Consider the following 27,500-nt stretch of genomic DNA (forward strand, 5'->3'; position numbering starts at 1 on the left):
CCCTACACTATTCTACGCATCTTCAAACACCAAAGTCTGTCTTGCACAGCACACAGCATTTGTACACACACACACACACGCACGCACGCACGCACGCACGCACGCACGCACGCACGCACGCACGAGGAAAAAAGGTGGGTAGGCAGTGGTGTGTATGTGTGTATATGGGTGTAGTTTATGTGTATAGTGTACACATGGGCTACACCCTGATGTGTTCCAGCCATTTGTGCACAGCAGCAGCATAGATCTTATAAAAATCATTCATCATGATGGTGAGCGGCGAGCGCAGGAGCCCCCTCCGCCATCACCACTACCGCTACCACCACCACCAGCGTTGCTCATCCTCGGCCTCAGCTGCTGCATACCAAACAGGGAGCAGCGCTCCTTTGTCTGGGCAGCAGGCTGATACTCCAAACAGAACCCCACCGCTATGTCGTTTCCCAGCCCAGCTCAGCCGGACTGCCAGCCAAGCTGGCCCAGCAAACCCAGTCAGCCCAGCCAACCCATCCAGGCATCCTCCTTACTCCACCTGCCTCAGGGCCCAATCAGAGATCTGGCTGGGTTGCGTCCGCCTCGTTCCCGGGGCCCTCGGGGGATGCCTAATAGCGCTAGATCTGCACAGATGCACAGGTAATGCGCTTATAATAACACGCAGTGCAAAGCAGCCTGTCTTCATCCTCTGACTATACACTCTGAGGAGAAGGGAGAGAGACAGAGTGTGAGCGAGGGAGCCTGGATATATTCTACACTCGTTATGCCCGTCTCGTCTCGTCTCCTGGCTTAAACATCGACATGGCCGAGGGAAGGGAAGCCAAGTTGAGTCAAGCTGTGAGAACAGCAGGTGAATATATCCGAGCCTCAGCATCCCCGGCTAGAGGGCTGTGTGTGCATCATCTCATATCAAAAGCTACGTGGTGATGTATGTTCATAGGTTAAAAAAAAGAAAAAGAAAAACTGCTGAATACACAGATGTAACTGCTAAGATAAAAAGGTTAAAACTTGGAACAGTTGCATGCATGCGTTTGTGTAATTTATTACTCGCAAGAAAAAGGGACCTTGCCCTCAAGCAGAGTGGAACACACACACCACCACCATGTACAACCTTTCATACAGTCAAGTTAGCAATTACACCAACTTATTATAGAGTGGAAAGTTACTGTTGTGTGCAGAGGCCAAAGTTGCTAAAAGACAGTGGCTGGGTTGAAGAGAACTGTTAAAGAACGTAGGTGGGCTACAACAAAGTGTGGTCCCCAGACTTATTCTGCTGGGACTCTCTTCTCAACCTAAGAATATTTTCTCAACCCCTCTACCTGCCCATTTTCCAATGCAAAAACAAAACTTTGTTCATCTTTAATGTAAATCACAGGAAAGTTAAATGCATTTAGTACCCATTGAAGGGAATATTGTAATAAACAAAAATGTATGGAAAGGTTATAAAAAAGCATAATGTATTCAGTTTTATGTTTACCAACCCTTCTGTCCACAACCAGGGCTCTAAATGAGCACTGGCCAACCAGCCAAATGCTGGTGAAAATTCAGTTTGGCTGGTTAACAAAAAAGCAAAAACTAGCCACTTTGACTGATAGTGAGTGCATGTGTGGCTGGTAAGATGTAGCATCTACTAGCCAAATTGGCTATTGATGAAAACGTTGATTTATAGCCCTGTCCACCACAATCCCCCTGCATTACCTCTGCAACACCCCCTCCCAGGGGTCCCGTCCCCCAGTTTGGGAACCGCTGTGGTACACGGCGGAGTTGAAGCCCTGACCTGAGAGACTTGAGGGGGAAGTGGCAGAGGCCTTATCTCTCAAATACGAAATCCCCAGTGTGGAAACAAAAAAAACCAAACACTCAAGAATGCCATTACGCAAAGAAGAGGAACACAGAGAAGAAGAATACTCCGCATATGAAGTTGGCCTGTTTTTCCCACCCCCTAAGCAAAATTTACTCTTCAGAAATTTCCATTACAGTCACCAAAGTTACGTGTGCTGCTTTAAGAGTTCTAACTTCCACCCCAGACACTAGATGTGAAACTTCTCCTTATGCACTCATACAGACCTCTACATATCTCAGAGAAATGCTGATAAAAACAAAGAACGAATATGCAAAAATTATACTACAAAAAATGTACATAAAACAGGAAGACTGCAAGAACACTACACCATGCGGATCTTAGTCCATTATCCATGAGATGAGTTGTTAAATTAAACATTTAAAAATTATCCGCATTTCTGCAGATTGTCCCGAATCTGCATACCAGGACAACTACTTATAATAAACTCAGCCACAGTACTACAAGATCATCTCAGCACACCAGCAGAGCCCAAACCTCTACCTGCTCCAACCTTATCAGAGGTCATATGCAGAGTGACCTACGCTGGGTCTCCCTCTGCTTTTTACAGCTAATGCCCCGTGTACATCAAGCGCTACCAAAGGCGACCCAGGTAGCTGGGGTGGTTGAAGAAGCTTCGCCATGAATTTGTTTTATTCGCTGTGGACGCTGCACTGACATGTTTGATTCAGCTAATCACATAACAGCTCTGTCTTGACAGCCTGGGACATTCCTCGATATGAACGTTCCAATTGGCTTTCACCGAACCGAGTCATAGCGAATTCGCTTAAGATTAGCTTGAGTTTAATCGTCAAAATTCGCCCTGGTCGCTCAAGAAGCTTCGCTCCTGGTGAATTCGCTCTGGTAGCTTTATTCGCCTTCCCTCCATAGAGAAACAATGACTTCCGCCGCGCAGGTCGCTTAGTTCGCCTTCGATGTACACGGGGCATCAGGCTTCCACCTTGACAACAACCATCTACCCCCTTGAATAAATCCCTAGAACAGATTAAGCTTTTGTATTGTAAATGAGTCGCCAAAAATGCATATGCTATTTTTTTTCAAAGACAAACAAACAGACAGATAAACAAACAAACAAACAAGCCAACGCTACCGAAAACATAACCTCCTTGGCAGAGGTAGCAACCAGTGCAACAGCACTTACCCGATCTTGGCCTTCTGCTTGTTGGGCTTGCCGGAGGAGACGATGCGGGCCTTCTTTGCCGCCTTCTCCTTGGTGCCCTTCTCCTTAGCCTTATCCTTGGCGCGGCCCTTGGCGGAGGAAGCGGAGGCGGCGGACGCGGACGAGGCCCCGCCGCGGTGGGCCTTGTGCTCCTTGTGCTCCTTGTGTTCCGAGGAGCCGGCGTCGAAGCTATCGGGGCTCATAACGCGCGGGATATTCTTCTCTCCGCGCTCGCGGGCCTTGGCGATGGCCTCAGAGATGATGCGGTTGGCCTTCTCCTGCTTGTCGTCCTCCATCTGCTGAAGACTTGGGGAAGTCGGCTCCTGCTGCTTCTGCTTCTGCCGTTTAGGGCCACGGCGCTCCGAGGCCGAGGAGTAGGAGGACGACGAAGAGGAGGATGAGGAGGAGGATGAGCCGCTCTTCACCTGCTGGGGGCTGAGGACCCGCACCTGACAGCTGGGACCATTAGTGTTCTTGGGAGGCTGCACAGGGAAGGAACAAGCAGAGAAGAGAAGAGAAAAAGAAGAGAAGAGAAGGGATGTTATAACTGGTGTCTGGGCTGTTGCCGTTACAGGTTTCACATCCAGCATGGCATGGGAAATGTTTGCACATTTAAAACAATGAAATCCAGAAAGCCTTTTGGGGGTGGGAGAAACAGCTTTTTTCTCTCTCACACACTTTAGCACGCACGCACGCACGCACGCACACACACTTTAGCCTGGGAACAATACCTCAGACTACCACACAAAACCCCACAGCACCACAATAGCCAAGTCACAGTGACACAATGGGATATAGACTTGTTGGAATATAGCATGGGGCTGAAATCCCTCAGAGAACACTGTTCCCCCTTCCCTGGCATGCCACGTTTCCCAGCATGCCGTGCGTGCGACTTGTCTTGCCTGCCTGCTATCACATGCAACAGTGTGCCTGAGAGGCCATGGAGCCTAGTGTGCTATGGAGCTGCAAGAGGATACCAGGCCAGCAGATGATGAAATGGGACAATTACCATCTCGACGCTAGCCCCCTTTTCTTTCCCTCTCGCTCCCTCTTTCATCACCACTGTTTCTCTCTCTCTCTCTTGTTCCCTACCGTATTCATCATCTCTCTCATCTTCCCCTCTCTTTTTGTCCTTTTCTTCTTCTTCTTTTAGTCAAGGCCGCTGGCCATGCGGGTGCCCATCCGAGTTTGCAGGAAGTAAACTTAGCCGGATATAAAAATAAAATGTGGGATGAGATGTGACGCGCCCGAGGTGCCTCATTTAACACTGCGCCCTCGTCTTTTTATAACACGTACGGTACACACGCACGCATACAGTTCATACACCAGCTACCAAGATACCACAAGCTGTGTGAACAGACACCATCTCTATTTTTTTTTTCTTTCCGTCTCCTGGAGAGGATGACAGGAGAAACCCTTGGCCTACGTCTTGTGGCTCCCGAGTCCCCACACTATTTTGACTGCATCTGCGTCAGCAACAAAGATCGGGAGGCATCGAAAGAGATACACAGAACCAGAGAGAGAGAGAGAGAGAGAGAGAGAGAGAGGGAGAGAGAGGGAGGGAGAGATGGGGAGAGATGGGGAGAGATGGGGAGAGATGGGGAGAGATGGGGAGAGATGGGGAGGAAGGGAAGCCGGTGGCCAAATGCATGAATTATACACACAGCCCTTGCTACGTGATAATATGTGAATTATACATGAACACGCACTGGGTTTTACACAAATGACATACACAAAGGCTCTCACACACACACACACACACACACAACATACACACAGTCTCTCGCACATATGACACGCGACACACACGCCAGTGCGCGCACACACTTTGAAATAGACCTTAAGCTTATAGCTCACACGTCAGTCATAAACACACCAGCGGGAGAGAAAACGTGTTGAGGGTGCACAAGCAGGTGTGCCTATGTGAATGTGTACATGTGCTCAGGCCTAGCAACCTTCCTGTGTGAGAAATAAAAAAGGGAATTATCTCGAACCAGAAACAAAAAGAGGGGGATGGGTATGCAGAGAGCAGAGAGGGAGGGCGAGGGGAATAAATAGCAATTCATTTTGAAGATAAACAACGGCAGGCTGTTTCACGTGAGTATAGAACAGTGTGCGCATGTGTGGTGTGTGTGTGTGTGTGTGTGTGTGTGTGTGTGTGTGTGTGTGTGTGTGTGTGTGTGTGTGTGTGTTCAGACCACTCTGTCCTAGCCTATTACAGTAAATTATTGGCCCGGACTGGAATGTCCAGTTTTTAATCCATTTTCTGCCTCCTCTTAAAAACGACAGGGAAGAACATACATAAAAGGAAGAAAATAAAAATGGACAGAACGAAATGGAGTAAAGGGGAAATGATACAGGCATGGAGCAGCAGAGAGGATAGAAACTGGGGAGCGGGGGTACAGGACAGTGGGGAGAAGAGTGTTTGTAAACGAGAGAGAGAGAGAGAGAGAGAGAGAGAGAGAGAGAGAGAGAGAGAGAGAGAGAGAGAGAGAGAGAGAGAGAGAGAGAGAGAGAGAGAGAGAGAGAGAGAGAGAGAAAACGAGTTGAAGGAAAAATGCAGCAAAGCGAGTGCACTGCAGCTGTGTAATACACCTATAAATAACTAAAATTACAGGCTGCCAGTACTGCAGTGATTTCAATCTCTCTCTCTCTCTCTCTGCTAGCTAGCCAGCCCCGCTCTCTCGTACTCACACTCCCGCTCCCACGGAAATCACTCGACAACTACCAACAGCACCAACCAGGAAGCCACGGGAGAGCCAGCTCCATGCGCTCCACCGGCCACGCGCACACACACACACACGCACACAAACACACGTTCAGTACTGTATGTCACGGGACATGGAGTCCATCAGTCACTCAACAAGAAACACACACGCACACAAATGGAGAGATACTGACAACAAAACCATACACACAACATATCAACACAGTCACCAGTTGAGGGGGAGGGCGGAGAGAGAGAGAGAGAGAGAGAGAGAGAGAGAGAGAGAGAGAGAGAGAGAGAGAGAGAGAGAGAGAGAGAGAGAGAGAGAGAGAGAGAGAGAGAGAATCAGGCTAGTGGAAGGTGAGGGAGGGGGATGGGAAAGCTGGGGAAACACGTCAGGAATGAGAGCAGAGGAGAGTAGAAGAGAAGAGAAGAGAAGAGAAGAGAGGAGGGGGGAGGAGGAGAGGAGAAAACGAAAAGTACAGAATACAGCTCCACATGCCACCCCTTAAGCCTCGGCAAATGAAAGGCAAGAGGATGAGAGCAGAAAAACACTGGGGAGCGAGCTGGGGAGAGGAGAAACGCGAGCGGAGAGAGCAAGCTCAAGATGGCGGCAGTAGTGGCTGCAGCATGAGTCTGTAGAGTGTGTGTTGGGGAAGGAGGAGGGGTGAGGAGGGGAGGGAGGGATGAGGGAGGGAGGGGAGGGGAGGGGAGGGGAGAGGGAAGGAGGAGGGCTGCTCAGTTCCTGCCATTTCGGCCCCTCCTCCCTCCCTCTCCCGGCTTCTCTCCGTTCGCCGCGGCACACTTACCCTTCCTCTTGGCCTCTTCACCGTAGACATGTTTTTTTTTTCTCCTTTCCTGTCCTCTCGCACCACTTTTTTCTTACCCCACTCTCTCACTCTTCCTCTCTCACTCCCTCCAGCCAGTCGCCAAACAAAAGCCTTGCCCTTTTTCTATCTCTCTCTCTCCCCCTGCTCACTCGCTCACTCGTTGCGTGTGTGCAAGTCTCTCTCCCTCCCTCCCTCCCTCCCTCTCCCTCTCTCTTTCTCTCCTTCCGCGAGCACCCAGCCAGTCCGTCCCTCCCTCCCTCCCCTTGCTCTCTCTCTCTCTCCTGTCCCCTCACTCTCTCTCCCTCTCCCTCTCCCTCTCTTCAGATCGCGGTGGTTAGCGGCTGGTGACGGCAGCGGCGGCGGTGGTGGTGGCCCACGGTCGTCTTCACCTCCTCCCCTCGAGCGGCAGCATTGGGAGAGGGGGGTGGGGGGGGGGGGGGGGGGCAGGAGCTACGGCGCCTTCCTCTCTTTCGCTCTCTCTCCCTCTCTCTCTCTCAGTCGCTCGCTGGCTTCACAGGGAGGCTGGAGATCCGAGGTGCGTGGCACGGCCCGTCCAGGAAGCTCGACACATGCTGCCTCCTCTCTCTCTCTATCACTCTCTCTCCTCTCTTCCTCCCTCCCTCGCTTGCTTGCTTGCTTGCTCACTCACGTGCGCTCACTCTGGTCTCTCTGCGCTCTCTCTCACGGGGCAAAACAGGCACAGGCTCGCTCCGCCACCGCTCTCCTCCTCTCCTCATTGATTCTCCTTCGCTCAATCCCTCTATCCCTCCGTCCCACTCTCTCCCCCTCTCTCTTTTTGCCGTTTGTCCGCTACAGCAATCGCTCCCTTCCGCCTCTCGTGTCTTTGAGCTTCTATTCCTCCGTCGTCTGCGTGTTCTCTCTTTTTCCACTCGTTTGGGCATACGCATGTATCTCTCTCTCTTCTTCTCTTCTTCTCTCCTTCTTCGCCCCCACTTCGTCCACTTTCTCACATCCCCGGATTGAAAAAGGTAAGGGCTACTCTACTCCTCTTCGATGTAGCCAAGACGAAAAGGAAAGACAAAAAAAAATCTCTAGAAAATAGCTTATGTTGTAGTCGACGTTGTTGCTTTTTTCCGCTCCTCTGTTCTTTTTGCCTGTCTTTTCCCTTCTTTTCCACTTGTTTTTCTCTTCCGCCTTCTCCCTCCTTCCCCTCCCGCGTGCCTGGTTGGGGCGCGTGCGGTGCGGCGCTGGGCTTGAGGAGCTGGGGCTCAGTCGTAGTGGTGGTGGAAAATGAAAGCACAAAGCAGCAAAATGCATCAGCATGAATATTAGAGATGTCGTTAAAATCCGGACTCGTTTTTTTTCTCTCTCTCTCTCTCTTACTCGCTCACTCACTCACTCACCCGCACGCCGCTCTCTCTCTCTGTTCTCGCCCTTGCTCACTCGCCCATACTCGCTCTCCCTCTCTTTGTGAGGAACTAGGCCAGCAGATGGTGCTAGCAGTTATTACATTAACTTTCACAACTTAACCCCACATGTTCTGGATTTCTTTGAGCATGTGCAGTTTTTTTCTTTTTTTTTTAAATTTCCAAATGCTGCACGGTGGAGCCTTGCCTTTTTTTCTCCTGCAATGGATTTTTTTTTTCTTCACAGAAATACAAAATAAAGATGCAATGAAATCATTTTCTGACTTTCTGTTCCATTTCCCAAAACAAAACCCTCTCATGTGCCTTCCACTGTCTTTGATAATAATATAATATGTAACAAAAAGGGGAGCCAGGCTGTATCGGGGTGTGGGGTGGGGGGCAAATAAACAGATGGCCAATAAGGAGACGCAGAAAGGGCAAGCGTGTATTTGTGCTTGTGTATGGGTGTGTAAGCCATGTTTCAATAGCCGTAGCCAAAAAGAGGTTATTAAATTAATAAGCAGGGACAGACTGATTGCCATGACATGGTCATGTCCTCACGCCTTACCCCTCCTCCTGCCATCTCCCTTCCAACCGCATCTACAGGCACAACCAGGGCTCTAGATTTTTTTCATCACTAGCCAAAATGGCTAGTAGAAGGTAATCTTACTTTCCAAACACACCCTCACTAAGGGGTCAAAGTGGCTAGTAAGTCTGTCTTTTCTACCAGTCAAACTGACATTTCACCATCATTTGCCGGTTAGCTAATGTTAATTTAGAGCCCTGGGCACAACCTTCCCCAACCACCACAGAGACAAACATAGGCAGAGGCAGCACCATCTAAACTAGTGCCTTTCAACGGGGTGTCAACAAACCTCCAGGAGGTGTTCGGGAGCTCTTGGGGGACATCAAGAAGGAGACAGCTGAGAGTGAGGGCCAATAGTCATACTACATTGTAAAGCTATTTTTTAATGCTAGCAGGCTTATGATGAGGTAACGGTGGGCCAGTTGTCAGTCTTATGGCGAGGTCAAGGGGGCATTTGTTCGTTTAAAAAAAAAAACGGATCAAAACTGAACACCAGTGGCAGCACTCCCTCCCCCTGGCACCCATGTGCTGCGAGGACAGGAGTGGCCCATAGGGGGAGACAACAAGCTGAGACAGGAGACAGGAGAGCAGAGCAGAGCTGAGAAGAGCAGAGCAGAGAAGGGAGCGGGGGTGGGGGCCATGGGGGGTTGGTAGGCTAAGGGACAGGACACGGAGGGAGGAGGGGGAGGGGGAGGCTGGAGGAGGAGGATGAGTGGCTTTCTCTCTCACTCGCTTGCTCGCTCACTCCACTCAAAGACGGAAGAGGAGGAAGGAGGCGGGGGGAAAAAAGAACTAGGGAAAAAAAGGGTGAAGGGTGGAAGAGAAGAGAAGAGAAGAGAAGAGAAGAGAAGAGAAGAGAAGAGAAGAGAAGAGAAGAGAAGAGAAGAGAAGAGAAGAGAAGAGAAGAGAAGAGAAGAGAAGAGAAGGGGTGACAGGAGGGAACAGGGTGAAGGAGCAGTAAAGAGAGAGAGGGTGAGGGAGACACAGAGAGGAAATAGAGATGGAGAGAAATGAGATGAGACGAGGGGAAGGGAAGAGAAGAGCAAAAAGACAGGAAGAGAGAGGAAGGGAGAGAGAAAGTGTGAGACATAAACAGGGACAATTGCGAGTGAGAGGCAGAGAGCGAAAGAGAGAAGAGGAAGGAGGAGAGGGGAAGAGAAGAGAAGAGAAGAGAAGAGAAGAGAAGAGAAGAGAAGAGAAGAGAAGAGAAGAGAAGAGAAGAGAAGAGAAGAGAAGAGAAGAGAAGAGAAGAGAAGAGAAGAGAAGAGAAGAGAAGAGAAGAGGATAGAGGAGGATAGAAGAGGATAGAGAAGAAGAGGAGAGGAACAGTGTCTGCAGACAGACCCCCCTTGCCTTTTTGACACTAGATGGGAGCGTGAAAGTTGCCAGAGTGTGTTTCCAGGAAGCAGCACACGCCAAGAGGGAACACATAAGGAGAGGTGACACGGCTGGGGTGTGTGTGTGTCTGTGTAAATGTGTGCGCGTGTACAGTGTGTGTACAGTGTGTGTACGTGTGTGTGTGTGTGTGTGTGTGTGTGTGTGTGTGTGTGTGTGTGTGTGTGTAAGTGCGTTTGAAAGGGGCCCTCCCGTTCAGCTGGAATGTCACACAAGGGACATGTGCACCCACTGGCACATGCTTCAAGGGGTACACCAAGCACCCACACGCACACACACACACAGAAATAGAAAACGGCAATCCAAACACATACACGCACACAATACACACACACACACAATACACACACACACACACACACACACAATACACACACACAGCTCTGGTCTTTCCACTGAAACTACGCCAGAGAGCTGCACACAATTCACCGTCGTCATTTCCTTTCAGGCCCCACTGGCTTGTCACATGACCACACTGCCAGGTAAGACTCACCACCACAAGAAGCTTTCCGCACCACTGTGTGAACGATTACACACACACACACACAGACACAGACACAGACACAGACACAGACACAGACACAGACACAGACACACACACACACACACACAAACACACACACGAATGCACAAGAATCTGTGGTTTGCATCTAACAACTTTCCCTCCGCAAGAACAGAATGAATTTCAACAGAATTTTTTAGACACATTTCATGAATCATGATTCAAATCATTAAAAGAATGCAGGCTTTCCCCCAGCGCTTTCTTATCAAGGCGGCCGCCTTGACTAAACCCCACCCCCGCCTTGGCTACGTTCCCTAAAAAAAAAAAAAAAATGCGTCCGAGGGCAAAAAAAAAAAAACAACTTGTAAAAAAAAACAACTTGTAATGCATGTTCAAGCGCAGGCACTAGGACAACATCGGTTGGACTAAATTGTGACACCTAGTGGTCGGATTTATTACTACGCCATGTGTGTCCATCCTCGAGGCCATATTTTGAAACAATTTTAATTTTCAATTCTTGGGTTGCAGTTACGTCAGAATGCCCCTTCACTGGAGCGCGCGAATTTGAAATGGTGGACAACCCTGGCTTGGAGCCATTGAAACCCATTCAAAAGTACATTTGTTCGATGTTCGACAGAATATTTTTAATTAGACCTTAAGACACACCATGGGTCTTGTTTAAAAGCTGAGAACCTCAGCTTTCCATACCTGAAAACGGTATTTTCCTAGCATCTACCAATCCGAAGGTAGCCTACTTTAAGTGCAGAATTACTTTTCTAAAGATAGCGTTTTGTTTCCTTGGAAACGGACGCGGTTTATGTGTTACGCATACGCTATTTGACTCGGGTTTGCATTATTATGGATGAATTTCTAATCTTGACATTCTAATGGACAATCTGTGCGAGTTTCAAAATGCGTTTTTATGTAACATGGGAGTAAAATGTGTTAACAGTACGCCCGTCTGGGATTTGTTAGCTAGTTCGCTAGTTAGCTAGCAAGTAGGGCCTAAGTAATAGCAGAAATAAACTCTCTCTGGTAATAGATATTAGAATCGATCTGTCTCAGGGCCCAAGCATAAACAAAGAAACACCAGGATTTGGATGTAATGCTATAATATCAGCAATTTGTCAAAGCAAAACATTCTGAGAACATTCACAGAACCAGTTCATTATATCCACAGCCTTGAGTGTCGGCAAATCTTTCCACTTTTGACATGATGTAGTGTAGAGACCTAGCACCAGGGGGCAGCACTATGACGTCAGCAGCAACCCAAGAATTAGCATAAATGGGCCACCAGTAGGGCAGTTTAATTACAACAGGGCACTGGAACTCTTTTTTGAAAAACCGAGAAGGATGGCCTGCAAGGACAAGACTTGCAAAATGTGCCATAGGTAGCCAGTCAATTTTGCACTCCATTTGGTTTCTCTTTTTCGTTAATGTAAACAACCGGCACTGCACTTTTTGTTACATTTTTCTTTTCAGCTTCTGTAAATAGTTTTGATATGGCAGGTCAATAAATTGTTATTATTCAAACCCCCCCCAAACCCCCGAAACAGTATTCGTGCCGTGCGTGACATCAAACCCCGCCAACACCTCCCCCCGCGTGACATCGCGAGTGTCACCCCCCCCCCCCCGCCACGCCGCCCCCCAGGGACAGACTCGAAGCCTCACCACCTTGACTAACCAATTTTCTGGGGGAAACACTGGAATGTGAGGTATACTTACAAAAAATCTCAGATATGACGCAATATTAACAATCCCACAAGTAGCTTTTTTTGGTTGTTGTTAGATCATGAGCAATATCCTACTGTACCAGTGATGACAGGGATGCATGCATGTGTGTGTTGTGTGTGTATGTGTGTGTGTGTGTTCCTGTACGTGTGGGTGCGAGTGATAAAGGGCGCCCCCCACCTCCTCAGTCCTCCCTCCTCCTCCTCCCTTGTCCTCCCACCTCCTCTCCTCCTTCACAACTCACCCATCCATCCCATCTCTTCCCCTCCACGTGACTGCCCTCCCCTCCCCTTCCTCATATCTCCCAATCAATCACCTAAGATTAACCCCTAACTCTCACCCCTAACTGTAAACCCCCCCCCCATCTCCTCTTCTGTCCTCCTTCATCCTAGCCCTTCCTCCTCCTCCCGCCCCACCCTCTCCAAATCTCCTCTCTCCCTCTCCATCACCCCCACCCTATTCATCACTCCATCTCTTCCCTGCTCGTATGTTCTAACACCCCATACACACCCCAACCCACCCCTACAACACTCCTCCTCTTCTCAAGTCCATGTCCCGCCATGCCTCCTCCTCTTCTCTTCACCTCCCCCACCCCATCACCTCCTCCTCCTCCTCTTCTCTTCACCTCCCCCACCCCATGGCCTCCTCCTCCTCCTCCTCCTCTTCTGTTCACCTCCTCCTCCTCTTCTGTTCACCACCTCCTCCTCCTCCTCCTCCACCTCTTCTGTTCACCTCCTCCTCCTCCTCCTCTTCTCTTCTCTTCACCTCCTCCACCCCACCCCAGTCTCTGCACACATGGCCATGAGCCCAGGCAGTGGGACCACAGGGCAGCACAGCACAGCACGGGCCAGATTCCAGATTATCAGCCAAAACACACACGCAGCCGAAGAGCTCTCCCTGCCCCAATGACACACACACACACACACACCCACGAACACATACACACACACACAAACACTGACTCGCCCACACACACCAAGTACACAGGAACACACATGCATTTAACCAAACAAACACACACACACACACACCTTCATCAACCCACACACGAGCAGGAACACACAAGGATCAGCCAAAACACACAAGAAAAGAGTAAAGGATCCGGCCTGGCCTTCGGTTGTGTGTGTGTGTGTGTGTGTGTGTGTGTGTGTGTGTGTGTGTGTGTGTGTGTGTGTGTGTGTGTGTGTGTGTGTCTGTGTGTGTGTGTCTGTGTGTGTGTGTCTGTGTGTGTGTGTCTGTGTGTCTGTGTGTCTGTGTGTGTGTCTGTGTGTGTGTGTGTGTGTGTGTGTGTGTGTGTGTCCTGGAACAAGCAACTGAGCAAGAATTTGTCATGCCAGAATTTTGCCACACTATGCCATGATGACATTGTGTGTGTGTGTGTGTGTGTGTGTGTGTGTGTGTGTGTGTGTGTGTGTGTGTGTGTGTGTGTGTGTGTGTGTGTGTGTGTGTGTGTGTGTGTGTGTGTGTGTGTGTGTGTGTGTACGGGGGGGTCATGATTTGTGTTTGTTGAAGTTGCTGCGAAGTGCAGTGAATACTTGCCGTGCGACAACAGGCCTTGGAGTTTGGACTGTGTCTGTGCTACATATCCGTGTAGGTGCATGTGGGCAAACGTGGTGTGTGTGTGTGTGTGTGAGTGAGTGAGTGAGTGAGTGAGTGTGTGTGTGTGTGTGTGTGTGAGTGAGTGAGTGAGTGAGTGAGTGAGTGAGTGAGTGAGTGAGTGAGTGAGTGAGTGAGTGAGTGAGTGAGTGAGTGAGTGAGTGAGTGAGTGAGTGAGTGAGTGAGTGAGTGAGTGAGTGAGAGAGTGAGAGAGTGAGTGAGTGAGTGAGTGTGTGAGTGAGTGATGGGGAGAGAGAGAGAGAGACTGTGTGTGTGTGTGTGTGTGTGGTTGAGTGAGAGAATCTGTGTGTGTGCGAGAGAGAGTGAACGAGCGTGTGTGTGTGTGTGTGTGTGTGTGTGTGTGTGTGTGTGTGTGTGTGTGTGTGTGTGTGTGTGTGTGTGTGTGTGTGTGTGTGTGTGTGTGTGTGTGTGTGTGTGCTGCCCAGGGCCTACAAAGTGGCTGTGTTGGGGGCCTTGATGGCTGTGCTATCCCCCCTGTAGAGACTCTATTCAGACCCACTATCAGCCAGTCAGTCAGTCAGCCAGCCAGCCAGCGGTGTTAGCAGGAGAGGCACTACTGCACCCCCAGCTGTGTCCCCCTGAGGGAGCACACAGAGTCAACTCCCCCACCCCGTCTCACACACACACACGCCAGTGGAGCCCCATCACACACATCGATATGCCAACATCAACACCCCCAGTGGTGCACCAACAACAACAGCACCATCCATTCCAATCCCAACACACACTCCACACCAACAACTTCAACACCCCCCAGCACTACAAAAACACCCCCCTCCTGGTCACCAACATCAACACTTGCCATCAGACAACTAACACCCCCCACCCCCCCCCCCTCAAATGCCATTACAAGCACCTCCCCCTCCCAATCCTCCATTATCTGCCCTTATTAGCACCACAGCAGTTAGCCCAAAGCCTTGTGGTGAGTTGATAGCTAATAGCTGGGTCGTCAGCATGAACACAAAGGGTTAAGCGGGAGGAGCGTTGCAAATGAATAGGACAGGGGCTGCTGTGGGTGTGGAGAGTGGAGGAGAGTGGAGTGGAGGAGAGTAGAGCAGCCATCAGCCACCATTTGTTGGCCCATCTGTTTTTTTTTTTTATTCTCTTTCTTTGAGAGAGAGAGAGAGAGAGAGAGAGAGAGAGAGAGAGAGAGAGAGAGAGAGAGAGAGAGAGAGAGAGAGAGAGGAGAGAGAGAGAGAGAGAGAGAGAGAGAGAGAGAGAGAGAGAGAGAGAGAGAGAGAGAGAGAGAGAGAGAGAATAGGCACGCTCCTATTATCATGCGCTGGAGAGACGGGGGCTTTTCACATTGTAGATTGTAGAGAATGGAGGGAGGGAAGAGGTTTGGGGAGGAGAGATGAACAGAGGAGGAAAGAAGTGGGGGTGGTAGAAGTCATCAGGCCATTGACATAAACCCTACGCACGCACGCACACACACACACACGCACGCACGCATGCACGCACGCACGGCTCTGTGCCTGAAATAGCTGGTCTTGTAATCTGGCCAGTACAGAGAGAGCAGATCTGACGCAGGTGAAGAGTGTGTGTGGCCACAGACCACAAGTGTGTTTGTGTGAGCGCACAAGTGTGTGTGTGTGTGTGTGTGTGTGTTTGTGTGTGTGCACAAGTGTGTGTGTGTGTGTGTGTGTGTTTGTGTGAGCGCACAAGTGTGTGTGTGTGTGCACAATGTGTGTGTGTGTGTGTGTGTGTGTGTGTTTGTGTGAGCGCACAAGTGTGTGTGTGTGTGTGTGTGTGTGTGTGTTTGTGCACAAGTGTGTGTGTGTGTGTTTTTGTGAGCGCACAAGTGTGTGTGTGTGTGTGTGTGTGTGTTTGTGTGAGCGCACAAGTGTGTGTGTGTGTGTGTGTGTGTGTGTGTGTGTGTGTGTGTGTGTGAGACACAAGTGTGTGTTTTTATGAGACACAAGTGTGTGTGTGTGTGTGTGTGTGTGTGTGTGAGACACAAGTGTGTGTGTGTGTGTGTGTGAGACACAAGTGTGTGTGTGTGTGTGTGTGTGTGAGACACAAGTGTGTGTGTGTGTGTGTGTGTGTGTGTGTGTGTGTGTGTGTGTGTGTGTGTGTGTGTGTGTGTGTGTGTGTGTGTGTGTGTGTGTGTGCACAAGTGTGTGTGTGTGTGCACAAGTGTGTGTGTGTGTGTGCACAAGTGTGTGTGTGTGCACAAGTGTGTGTGTGTGTGTGTGTGTGTGTGTGTGTGTGTGTGTGTGTGCACAAGTGTGTGTGTGTGTGCGTGTGCGTGTGCGCGTGTGCACAAGTGTGTGTGTGTGTGTGTGTGTGTGTGTGTGTGTGTGTGTGTGTGTGTGTGTGTGTGTGTGTGTTTTAATGCCAGGCAACCTCTGCTATCTCTCCTCACACACCAGATCCTGCTCAGCCTGGTTCTACCCACTGGAGCAACAGGAGCAGAGGTGTGTGTGTGTGTGTGTGTGTGTGTGTGTGTGTGTGTGTGTGTGTGTGTGTGTGTGTGTGTGTGTGTGTGTGTGTGTGTGTGTGTGTGTGTGTGTGTGTGTGTGTGTGTGTGTGTGTGCGTGTGTCCTCTGGTGTGTACAAACACACCACATTGCTATCTATCCCTTTCTGACATGCATGTGTGAGCCTCTGTATTATACATATGAGGCTCTCAGTGTGTGTGTTTGTGCGCGTGTAAGAGAGAGGCTGTCTATTGGCTGTTTGTGCAGGCAGGCAGGGGGGAGGTGGTGGGAGGGAGAGGGGGAGAGGAGGTGGAGGGAGGAACGGAGAGAGGGAGGGAGGAACAGAGAGAGGGAGAGGGGGAGGAGGGAGGGAGGGAAAGCATGTGCAGCCAACAGGCACATGCAGGAGCGGTCACATGGCGCACACAGAGAGCAGACACTAGAGGAGAGGAGAGCCGAGAGAGAGAGAGAGAGCCGAGAGAGAGAGAGAGAGAGAGAGCCGAGAGAGAGAGAGCCGAGAGAGAGAGAGAGCCGAGAGAGAGAGAGAGCCGAGAGAGAGAGAGCCGAGAGAGAGAGAGCCGAGAGAGAGAGAGCCGAGAGAGAGAGAGAGAGAGAGAGAGAGAGAGAGAGAGAGAGAGAGAGAGAGAGAGAGAGAGAGAGTAGAGGAGAGCTGAGCAGAGCAGAGCCTGGCTCCACGGCAACCCAACGGTTAACATTATGCAAATAAGCCTGGCTAGGCAGAGCGCTGCTGAGGGGAGGAGACTCGAGTGGAGTGGAGAGAACGGGAGAGAGAGAGCGAGAGAGGAATACACAGAGAGGGGAGAGCAGGAGGGGCAGGAGGATGGGGGGGAGGTAGGTAGCGAGCGAGTGAGCGTGCGATAGCAAGCGAATGAGAGAGAGGCAGAGCGCACCAGAGACAGAGAGAGGGCGAGATGATCGAGAAAGAAAATGAGAGAAATAAATGAAAGGCTGAAGTGGGAACAGCACAGCAAAGTGAAAATACGCAATACCCACAAATACTTGAAAATAAAAATACACAGATTGAGACAGAGATGAGAGAAGAAGAGATAGGGGTGGGGGAAAAAAGAAAGTGTATGAAGGGATGTGAAGAGACAGAGATAGTGAGATGATTGTAGTAGTGGTGGTAGAGGAGGGGAGAGAGAGAGAGACAGAGAGAGAGAGAGACAGAGAGAGAGAGAGACAGAGAGAGAGAGAGAGAGAGAGAGAGAGAGAGAGAGAGAGAGAGAGAGAGAGAGAGAGAGAGAGAGAGAGAGATGATGGTAGTAGTGGTAGAGGAGGGGGAGGTGAGAGAGAGAGAGAGAGAGATGATGGTAGTAGAGGTGGAGGAGGGGGAGGTTAGTGGAAGGTGCTAGCGTTGGTGAAGTCATACCACTCAGCTGTTACCTCACCAATGAGGCGGCTTCTCGGAGGGGGTGGACCTCACTCGTCAGCCTGTGTGCGTGGGCGTGTGTGCATATATGTATGTGTGTGTGAGTGCGTGTGTGTGTGTGTGAGTGCGCGTGTGTGTGTGTGTGTGCACTCTAAGAAGGATGAGAGGAAAGAACACCTGTGGGCTGAAGGGACAGAAAGCTCAGAGGGAGGGGGAAGTATACACACACACATACACACACACACACACGTTCACTCACACATACACACACATATAGGCTACATTCACCACACACCGAAACTAGAGCTTGTACAAATTCAACCCACATCCTACATGCGATGTAGTGACACATTGGTCTTTCGAAGCAACCGCGCACACCATTTATGCAAGGCAGGTCTGACATTCACAATCACATACACACAACCACACGCATAATCCCATTACAATCTGATTGTCCTGTTTACACACAAAAGCACTCTACACTACAAACGCACTCACAGACACATGTTGTCACACTGAGGCATAGTTATTGAATGAGTGGGCTAATACTAGTTTGAGTATTTGTCTGCAAGTGTTCAGACATCTTCCATGGAGGATGGACGGTCAACGCACGCAAGCACGCACGCACGCACGCACGCACTACCCAGTGATGATAAAGGGCAGATTATAGTTCAGCAACAGCGCCCGTTGGTTCTGGTCGCTAACCACTGTTGATGTTATAGATCTGCGCACGAGGTCTCATGTTGTTAGCCACATATGGCTACATAGCTACAAGGCTACAGTACAGTAGTCAGACTACAGGCATTGTGCCGCGAGTGCTAAACTGATGTATTGTTTGTTACTTACTAATTCAGTCATTGTAGCTTCATTTCTTTACACACACTAGAAAGGAAGCGTTTGCATTTCACAGAATATTGAGTTTGGCTCTCGTAAACTACAGGAGAACTGTGCTGCCACGAGAACACGGAAGTAGCGAGACAACCAATTCTCTGCCTCTGCTCGCGGCAAACTGGTCTCATAGGACTCAATGCTAACTGTTAGCTTGGAGGTAAAATGTGCACTGCCATAACTAGAAAATGGTTGGAAGTACAGGAGAACGGTAAAAGCCTATTATTTAACTCAAGGGGAGGTGTAAAATAAGCTTATTTCCAAAAATGGGACAGTATCACTTTAAGGCCTGCTGCACCTTCACAGCCAACTCACTTCACAGCTCTGACACACACACGCACACACACACACACACAGATATGCACACAGACACGCACACGCCAAGCCCACCACCACCAGGGCCAACAGCTTGCCTGGAACCTCCCCATAACCAATCAACACTCGCTTCCTTAAAACCGACAGCCAATCCCGGCGTTGCTGTGTGTCTCCAGCGTCCAATGAGAGAGCAGCTATTCTCCTGCGGAGCGGAGGGAGCGGGAGAAGTCATCCGTACCCGTCAGCTCGTCGTCACCGCATCCTGATTCATATTGCAGCTGCTCCACTGTAGCATATTATTGAGGAGCACGGCTGCTGCTGCTGTGGCTGCTGTTGGGGTGTGTATGCGTGTTGGAGAGTGGGTGTGTATTGGAGAATGCGTGTGTGTGTGTGTGTGTTGGAGAACACTTTGTACCGTGTACCTCAACACAGGAAACACACAAAAGACAGGGGGAAGACGGGGGTGGGAGGCCGTTCAGGCTAAATCAAAAGACCACAGCATGTGCGCACACACACACACGCACACAGACACACGCACACACACTTGTTTGATGTCTGCTACGAGCCTGGTAGGATTACACTGACAGGGCACTCCCTGTCTTTTGTTCTGGCGCGTGGCTTTGCTCTTGTCTAGCTCCTCTCCATTCTCTTTGCTCTGGGGGCTGCTGCTGCTGCTGCTGCTCGGACACCACCTGGAAGAGAAGGGGGCCAAACTGGCTCCCAGCACTCAATACATGGCCAGGCGCAACACACGCACGCACACGCACGCACCACAGGTGGCAGCACACAACAACAGTCACCGTTAAGCAGGCAGAGTCACTTGCTAACCATAGATCAGGGTGACATCAAAACGAAACTGGTCCGATATGAATCTCAAAACTTCAATAAGTCAAATCAAATGATACATTATCACTTGATGCCATTATTATGAAATAGAAAGTTGTTGAGGATTACAAAATCAAAGTGAAGAATGAGGGGAAAGGATTCTTTTTTTTTCTAAGTTTAGTGACTATTGACTTTGTAGTCTTTTTAGTGTTTGCTTGATGATACAAATCCTCAATTCAGGTCTGCCAAAAGCACAATGCCATACTTCAGGGGCTGCCCCAGTTGAGTCAGTGCCTCATACACACACACAGCATCAGATGCCCCGGAGCCTGTGACTTGAACCAGGGAATCCCTCCACCCACACGCACAAGCAACACACACACAAAATCATCATCACCCCCTTGGGAAAACCACATTTGCCACCCCCTTAAATTTCCCCCCGAAAGCCCCGCCAAACCTCCCCTTGCCTGTCTCTCAGTGCGCCCCCTCCTCATCCTCCTCCTCGCCTTCCACTCCACATCCAGCTCTGATTAACAGACGTGCTGGGCCAGCCTCCTAATGAAGCGCACCTACCCAGCTAAAGTGGCACGCACGCATACACATGCACACACAAACACACGGCTTTGTTCATGTGTGTGTGTGTGTGTGTGTGTGTGTGTGTGTGTGTGTGTGTGTGTCTTAATGAAACACACCTATCCAGCTAAAGTGTGTCACATTCCACGACGCTAATAATAGGGTCGGGCGCGTACGCACGCACGCACGCACACACGCACACCTACTGCCACAAATGCTCACCTTGGCCCACCGTAGGCACGGCACAGCCCCCAAACCTGGGCTGTGTCCTGGTTAATAGAATATAGATTACGCTGTCAAGAGTGGGGGCATGGAGAGGAGGAGGGGAGAGAAGGAGAGGAGAGAGGAGGGGAATGGGAATGGGCTTGGAGAGAGAGGGACGTGGGAAGGAGGAGTGGGATTGAAGAAGGAGGGGGGGTGGATTGGAGGGCCCTAATTAGAGATGAGACGCCAGACCAATTTGAAGCGGCGCAACAGAGAAAGAGAGAGAGAGAGAGAGCAAGAGAGAGAGAAGAGAGAGAGGGAGTGAGAGAGCGAGATACAGAGAGGAGGGGTGGGGAGTGGGGGGGTTCTGATAAATGAAAGGGGACATGATGCGCAGCAATACTTCCTGAACCCATTAAATAGAGCATCAGGCAGTAATGATCCTTATAACTACTGCAAGGTGCACTTCAGGAACACACACACACACACACACACGTACGCATGCACGCACGCACACCCCTCTAAAACAAATTACACAATTTGTCAAATACACTACACAAAAAAACACCATGGTTGTCCCCTTCTCAAGAATGAGCAACCATTTTCCAAGGAAAGATCTTCAAGTGAATGTTATTTGCATTGCGCAGAATGCAGACACCAGCTTTACAACAGCTAACTTACGCCAGCATTCAGGAGGACACAGCCACCGTCCCAAAAAAAAAGAGAGTATACGAGATACAGCCAGGGTTGCCAGATGAGATTGATGCCTGGAAGCACCAAATCCCGTCCAATTCCATTGATTTCTATGGCCAAAAATCAGCAGGAAACCCGCCCAAGTGCCATTTTTATTCGCAGATGTCCATCCTAAGCAGCCCAATTGGGCAGGAAACCGCCGGGAAATCTTGCAACACTGGATACAGTGCCGTCCCCCGTGGGGCAAATCAATCCTTCAAATCGTCCTCTCCTCCTGACCAGGTATATTTTGCGACAATTTCAGTCTTGGGGAAAAAAAACTCCAAACAAACAAAGAAGTTAAATATGAAAAACCCAAAAGGGAGTTGATTTGATTTCAGTGCGGTTGGGACGGTTCCCAGGGATATTTCATCCAGCGCTGCTCTCTCCCCGCCCCAAATGCTGCATGAGGCCAGAGGTCCACCCCAGTAGCCAGACACTGAGAAAGATTTTTACAGGCATAGTCAGCCGTGATACGGGCAGATGTCCTGTCGCGCAGCAGCACAGCCACAATCCACTCCATAATTTCATCCAGATCCCAACGACCGCGTCTGGCCAAGTCATCTTGGCAAAGGGGATGTTGATATGCAAAACAAAAACGCTATGTTGGTTTCGTTTTCAAACGGTTTACCTGCCACTGCAAAGACAGAGTCGGGGGAGAACATTTCTGTTGTTAGAGAGACTTCACGAGGACCTGAAACTCTACCAACATTACACAGTAACTTCTACACTGTATTTAGAAAATCAGCAGGGTTTATACTTTTGCATTCAACTTCATAGTTGAATAATACTAAAACAGTTTCCCAAACAGAGCACCATTTCCATGCAGGCTTAATGTAACGGCCATGACTGAGTCCATCCGTCCTACTGTAAGCTGTGAGCCATACAGCGTTGTGAACGTTGTCAACACAGCACATCTCTAGCCTTAGGGCAAACTGCCACAGCACTCACCAACACACACAGGCGCACGCGCACACACTTCAGCTACTGTGTAGCCTGGTAATTCATAACTGAGTTTTTTTTTGTTACACCCATGGCTTTGCTGCCATGACTTCTGGGCTGTAATAAAAATGTCATATTTCATATTAAGTAGTTATGAATCTACTAGTGTTTCAGGTATGATGCTATTGAAGAAATGGTGGAGATTTTAATGGTCGCGTGTTTGCCTATCTCAGAGTAATGCTACTGCTTTGCATGACAGCATGACCAATGCACTCCCATTTGATCTGATAGGAAAAACACAGAGAGAGAGAGAGAGAGAGAGAGAGAGAGAGAGAGAGAGAGAGAGAGAGAGAGAGAGAGAGAGAGAGAGAGAGAGAAAAAGAAAGAAAGAGAAAAAGAAAGAAAGAGAAAAAGAAAGAAAGAGAGAGACACACATACTTCTCTGCACCTGCTCAAAACAGAAAATGAGTTTTCCACCCACCTGTAAATTGGAATTTCATTTAGCCGTAATTAAGCCAGTGCTTATCTGCCTTACTGCCTCATCAAAATAATAATGTTCTTTTAGACTTCAAGCTGTCTGCCGCCTGATGCTATGGCTTCAGAAAAAAAACAGTTGGCAGCTAAATTAAAACAAGTTTTGTAAAATCATGCACTTTCTTCAAAAATATTTACTCAGACGCAGAGTCAGCCTGCAAAGCAGTCACATTGCGTTTTTTGGCTGATTTTGCCATCCGACAACTGAAGCCAGAATTAATAGAAAACATCAAAATATGAACGTGCACAATAGGATGCAACGCTCTTTTAATATGATGAGGAACGCATAAGTATTTCTAGCCATACATGGAGGTTAAGTTTTAGTCTAAAATGAACACCGTTACAAATCATTCCTCATAAATAATATTAGAATATCAGTAGCAGGTCTGTGATTCAGGACTGAAGCATGAATGGATAGTGAGAGAGCTCCCAAAGATCCCAGGCTGCTTCAGCAGTGAACCAGAGCCCTGGTGTTCACATGACCAGAAACAGACAGCTGCATCCTGAACATTAAAAAAAAAAAATCAAAAAAAAAAAAATCACTTGATATTACTTTAGAAAGGCGGCAGTATTGCTGTTAGACTATAGGGCTATTAGCCGTCTAATGCAGTCAACAAGTATGCAACACTCAATATCACAATACGCTTTACCGTCGCAAATACAAGACATTTTCCCATATGAATAATATTACACCAGGCCATATATTCATTTGTCAAACCACTCTTTCTTACAGGTAGAGCTCCTAATGTAAACCTTAATAGAAATCTTACACACACTCAAGCTGAGGCTCTTTTCTCTGTCTATAACTCCCTCTCTCACTTAAGAGACCTAGCACACTTCCAAAATGGGCCTGTAATATGCTGGCCTCAAGCCGGGGATATTTATAGGCATTAGCTATAAAGATTTCCATCCAGGCAGGGCCACAGTGTGTTTCTGAGCGTGTGTTTCTATGTGTGTGTGAGAGAGCACACAGACACCAAAGAATTTGCACACTTAAAGAAACCGCTTGATTATGGCTGGGAAAATATTACACACCCGCATACACGTGCGGAGACACACACACCAGTGGGGGTTCTCTACCTTTCCCGAACACAAACATTGCAAGATGTGTACAAGTGTTTAGAGACACACAGAGACAGATAGAGAGAGGCGTAGATGAATCGAGGAAAAAAAAAGAAGGGAGAGGAGGAGTAGGAGGAGTAGGAGGAGTAGGAGGAGGAGAAGGAAGAGCAGGTCTTCCACATAAGCTACTTTTTCCCCCCTAAGAGGAGTGTATTAGCTCCCAAGTGCTGGGTGAGCAGCTAATTGCCAGCCTTTATTTAATTAGAGCTTGGCGCTAGGCTAGCTACCGTGCCGCACCCTCTTCCTTCCTCCCTGTCTGGAGGAGAGGAGAGGAGAGGAGAGGAGAGAGGGAGAGGGAGAGGGAGAGGAGAGGAGAGGAGAGGAGAGGAGAGAGGAAGAGGGGGAGGCAGAGGAGACGAGAGGAGAGGGGAGGAGAGGAGAGGAGAGGAGAGGAGAGGAGAGGAGAGGAGAGCTGGTGGGCTGAGTAGAGCGTGCACAGCAGAGGTGGGTGAACCCAGCAGACAAATTGGCCTGGCATTGCCCCCCCCCCACCCCCCTCACCAGCCTGGGCATCAGCCACCACTGACACCACCACCACCACCACCACCATCCACAAACACACGCATGCATACACACACAAGCAGGGAAGGGGTTATTATGTAGGGGGAGGGGGAAAGGCAGGGCCAGGGACAGGGCCAGGGATAGGCAGATACAGAGGCAGAGGGAGGGTGAGAGAGAGAAGTGGCAGAGGGGAGGAGTGAGAGAGAGAGAGAGAGGGAGGGAGCAAGAGAGCGAGAGAGATCAGAGGCAGCAGGAAGGAGTGAGAGAGCCACCGAGAGAGAGAGGGAGAAGAGAGAGGAGAGTTAAAGGGGGGAGGGGAAGGTCAGCCCGCAGCGATCAAAGAGCCTCTTGGCTCCCCTCAGGCCTCAGGATGCAACACGGGCAGGAGGGAGGGAGTAGGAGAGGAGAGAAGAGAGAGGAGGAGAGGAGAGAGGGCAGGGGGAGTAGGAGAGGAGAGAAGAGAGAGGAGGAGAGAGGAGGAGAGGAGAGAGGGGAGGGGGAGTAGGAGAGGAGAGAAGAGAGAGGAGGGAGGGAGTAGGAGAGAAGGAGGGAGTAGGAGAGGAGAGAAGAGAGAGGAGGAGAGGAGGAGAGAAGGAGGGAGTAGGAGAGAAGAGAGGGGAGGGGGAGGAGGAGGGAGTAGGAGAGGAGAGAAGAGAGAGGAGGAGAGAGGAGGGAGTAGGAGAGGAGAGAGAGGAAGGGGAGGAGGAGGGAGAGGAGAGGAGAGGAGAGGAGAGGAGGAGGAGGAGGGAGTAGGAGAGGAGAGAAGAGAGGGGAGGGGGAGGATGAGAGGAGAGAAGAGAGGGGAGGGGGAGGAGGAGGGAGGAGAGGAGAGGAGAGGAGAGGAGGAGGAGGAGGGCAGGAGGGGAGGAAGAGGAGTAGGAGGAGGAGAGCAGAGGAGGAGGAAGAGGAAGAGAAGGGAGAGCAGAGGAGGAGGAAAAGGAGAGCTGAACAACAAAGAGGAGAGGAGAAGAGGAGGAGGAGCGCAGAGAGGAGAGCTGAACAGCACAAAGAAGAACAGAGAAGAGGACAGAAGGAGGAGGAAGAGGAAAGCAGAGGAGGAGGAGGAAGAGGAGAGCAGAGCAGAGAGCAGAGCAGTAGTGCAATCAGAGATTTTTTTTAGGAAGGGAAGATATGTCAGAATCGTAAGTGTCCATAGAAATTAACGGTGAAGATTCGTAACGCAAATATGGCGTCTACCCGCTCATCTCCCGCCTTTCTGGCAACAAGAACCAACTGCCTGCTGAGCTGCTTTGCCATTCATCCAATCATCTAGCTGCATCGGCGCTCGCAAATTGTTGCACATGCTCAGTTGTGAAAAGCTGTCACTCTCATGCTGTTATGGAACTACTGCGCCTGCGCAGTGTAAAAAAAAACGTGAGAAAAGTGACTTAAAAAGCTTTATTTTGACTCGCATGATACAACCAAGCAGTCTAGATATAGCTCAACTTTTCACGGCGGTTTCAACCTCCTGTCCTGTACTCAGTGAGACCAGATCTGAGAGTCAATGGGAAAAATGACTACTAATCGCGAAATAGCACCCCGAAGTCGTCAACAAGATGGCGGCTGAGTGACGTAACTTATACAAGAAGAACTTTGGTGCAGTAACAAAGAGGAGGATGAAAGCAGAGTTGTTGAGAAGAGGAGCATGAGAAGGAGCACGGAGGAGAAAAAGAGCAGAGATATTACAAAAAGGAATAGGAGCAAGGGTACTAGATGAGAAGAGAAAAGATGGAGGGAAGAAGAATGATGGGCAATGAGCCACCAACTGCAACTATGGTCGCACACCTGAGCTCAATGGGGGGGAGGGAGAGAGGGAGAGAGGGAGAGAGGGAGAGAGGGAGCGAACAAGACACAGACAGACAGAGACAGACACACTGATAGAGAGACAGTGACACTGGTAGAGAGACAGAGAGAGGGATTGAAAGAAATAGAAGAGTAAGAAGAGAGGCGGAAGCGATAAAGAGCCCTGGCTTGGCTTGGCTGCTGGGGCCAAGTTGAGTTAAGCTAAGTTTAGTAAGCTGCCGTTGCATAAGCGTGTGCGTGGGTTGGGTTGGGTGGATGGATGGATGGTAGTAGGCAGAGGAAGAAGTCTAAGGCTTGGGGGCAGATGTAGAGAGAGAGTAGGCTGTGTGTTAAGAGTCAGAGTCGGGGGGGGGGTCTGGGCAGAGGGTGTCGGGTGGGCCAGGGTGAAGTCAGGGTCAGGGCGAGTATATCAGAGGCAAGTTACGGCATGGCTACACAGGGTTAGTTAGGCAGCCTGCCGCGTGACACCAAGGGGCCTGGACGCGTCTGAGATTGGAAATGACGCTTACTGTGGATGGTAGGGCTGAGCAATATATACATCGAATTTATATTGTGATAGAAATATTGTTTGAACTCGATATTATGAAATTTGATATTGTTTGACAGCACTATTGATGTAATTTGCCTATAGTCCCAAAAGGTTGGTTACGGTAAGCGCAATACATTCCCCTCCATTTGAGCCATTGTGAGCACAGAGCAGACTTGCAACCCAACACTCATGCAAAACACCACTGTGTGTTTCTCTATGACCCACCACTCACACAGCTGAAGGGGGGAAGATTGTGAATTGTTTAGCAAAACCATTTCTCTTTAAAAAAATATCGTCTAAAAAAAAAAAACGTAATATCAATATAGACTGAAATAATCTTGATATTGATTTTTCTCATAAGCCGAGCAGCCCTAGCCCATGCTCACCAAAAGTGACCAATGCGACCAGAGCGACGGGAGCCATTATTTCTCTATGGAGGGTCTATGAGTGACCAAAATATTTAATATTAATATTTGCTGGGAGCGAAGCGACCTGGGTGATCAGAGCGAATTTCAGCGATTAAAAGTCAGCTAATATTACGGTAATAATGAGCTGTGGACGCGTCTCGTTCGGTGAATACCGATTGGAATGCTTATACCTTTGCATGTCGCAGGCCGACAAGCGAGAGCCATTATGTGATTGGCTAAAATCTAAATATAGCGAATACAGCCAACTTCTTCCAACGAACTTGGCTACTCTGCAGCTTTGAAAGTTTCTAGTGTTTACGTACAGGCTAGGAGAGAACTGGAGACGATGAGGCAGTCTGCTGGGCTGAGGAGGGGGTGATGATGGGGTGGGTGGGTGAGGGGGGGTGATGTGGGAGGGTGAGGGGGTGTCTGGGGGCACAGTGCCAGGGTTACAGATGGCACTGCGGAACGGATGGCAGCATGGCGAGGAGAGGAGAGGAGGAGAAAGGGGAGAGGAGAGGAGGAAGGGGAGAGGAAGGGGAAAGGAAGGGGAGGGGAGAGGAGAGGAG

General features: G+C 49.6%; 1 protein-coding gene across 8 annotated transcripts in view; it reads right to left on the reverse strand.

Annotated features, from left to right (window-relative positions):
• chd9 (chromodomain helicase DNA binding protein 9) overlaps window positions 1–27,500 on the reverse strand; it is a 147,844-nt gene that overhangs the window by 87,179 nt on the left and 33,165 nt on the right. For 7 of the 8 annotated variants that reach the window (XM_063188402.1, XM_063188405.1, XM_063188404.1 and 4 more), the window contains exon 3: window positions 2,994–3,493. In XM_063188402.1, coding sequence (XP_063044472.1) covers window positions 2,994–3,493 — 500 coding nt within the window. Of the gene's footprint in view, window positions 1–2,993; window positions 3,494–6,527; window positions 8,296–27,500 lie in introns of those variants that run through there. The other variant, XM_063188406.1, reaches the window with a different exon arrangement.

This window comes from Engraulis encrasicolus, chromosome 22 (assembly GCF_034702125.1).
Source record: "Engraulis encrasicolus isolate BLACKSEA-1 chromosome 22, IST_EnEncr_1.0, whole genome shotgun sequence".
NCBI lineage: Eukaryota > Metazoa > Chordata > Actinopteri > Clupeiformes > Engraulidae > Engraulis > Engraulis encrasicolus.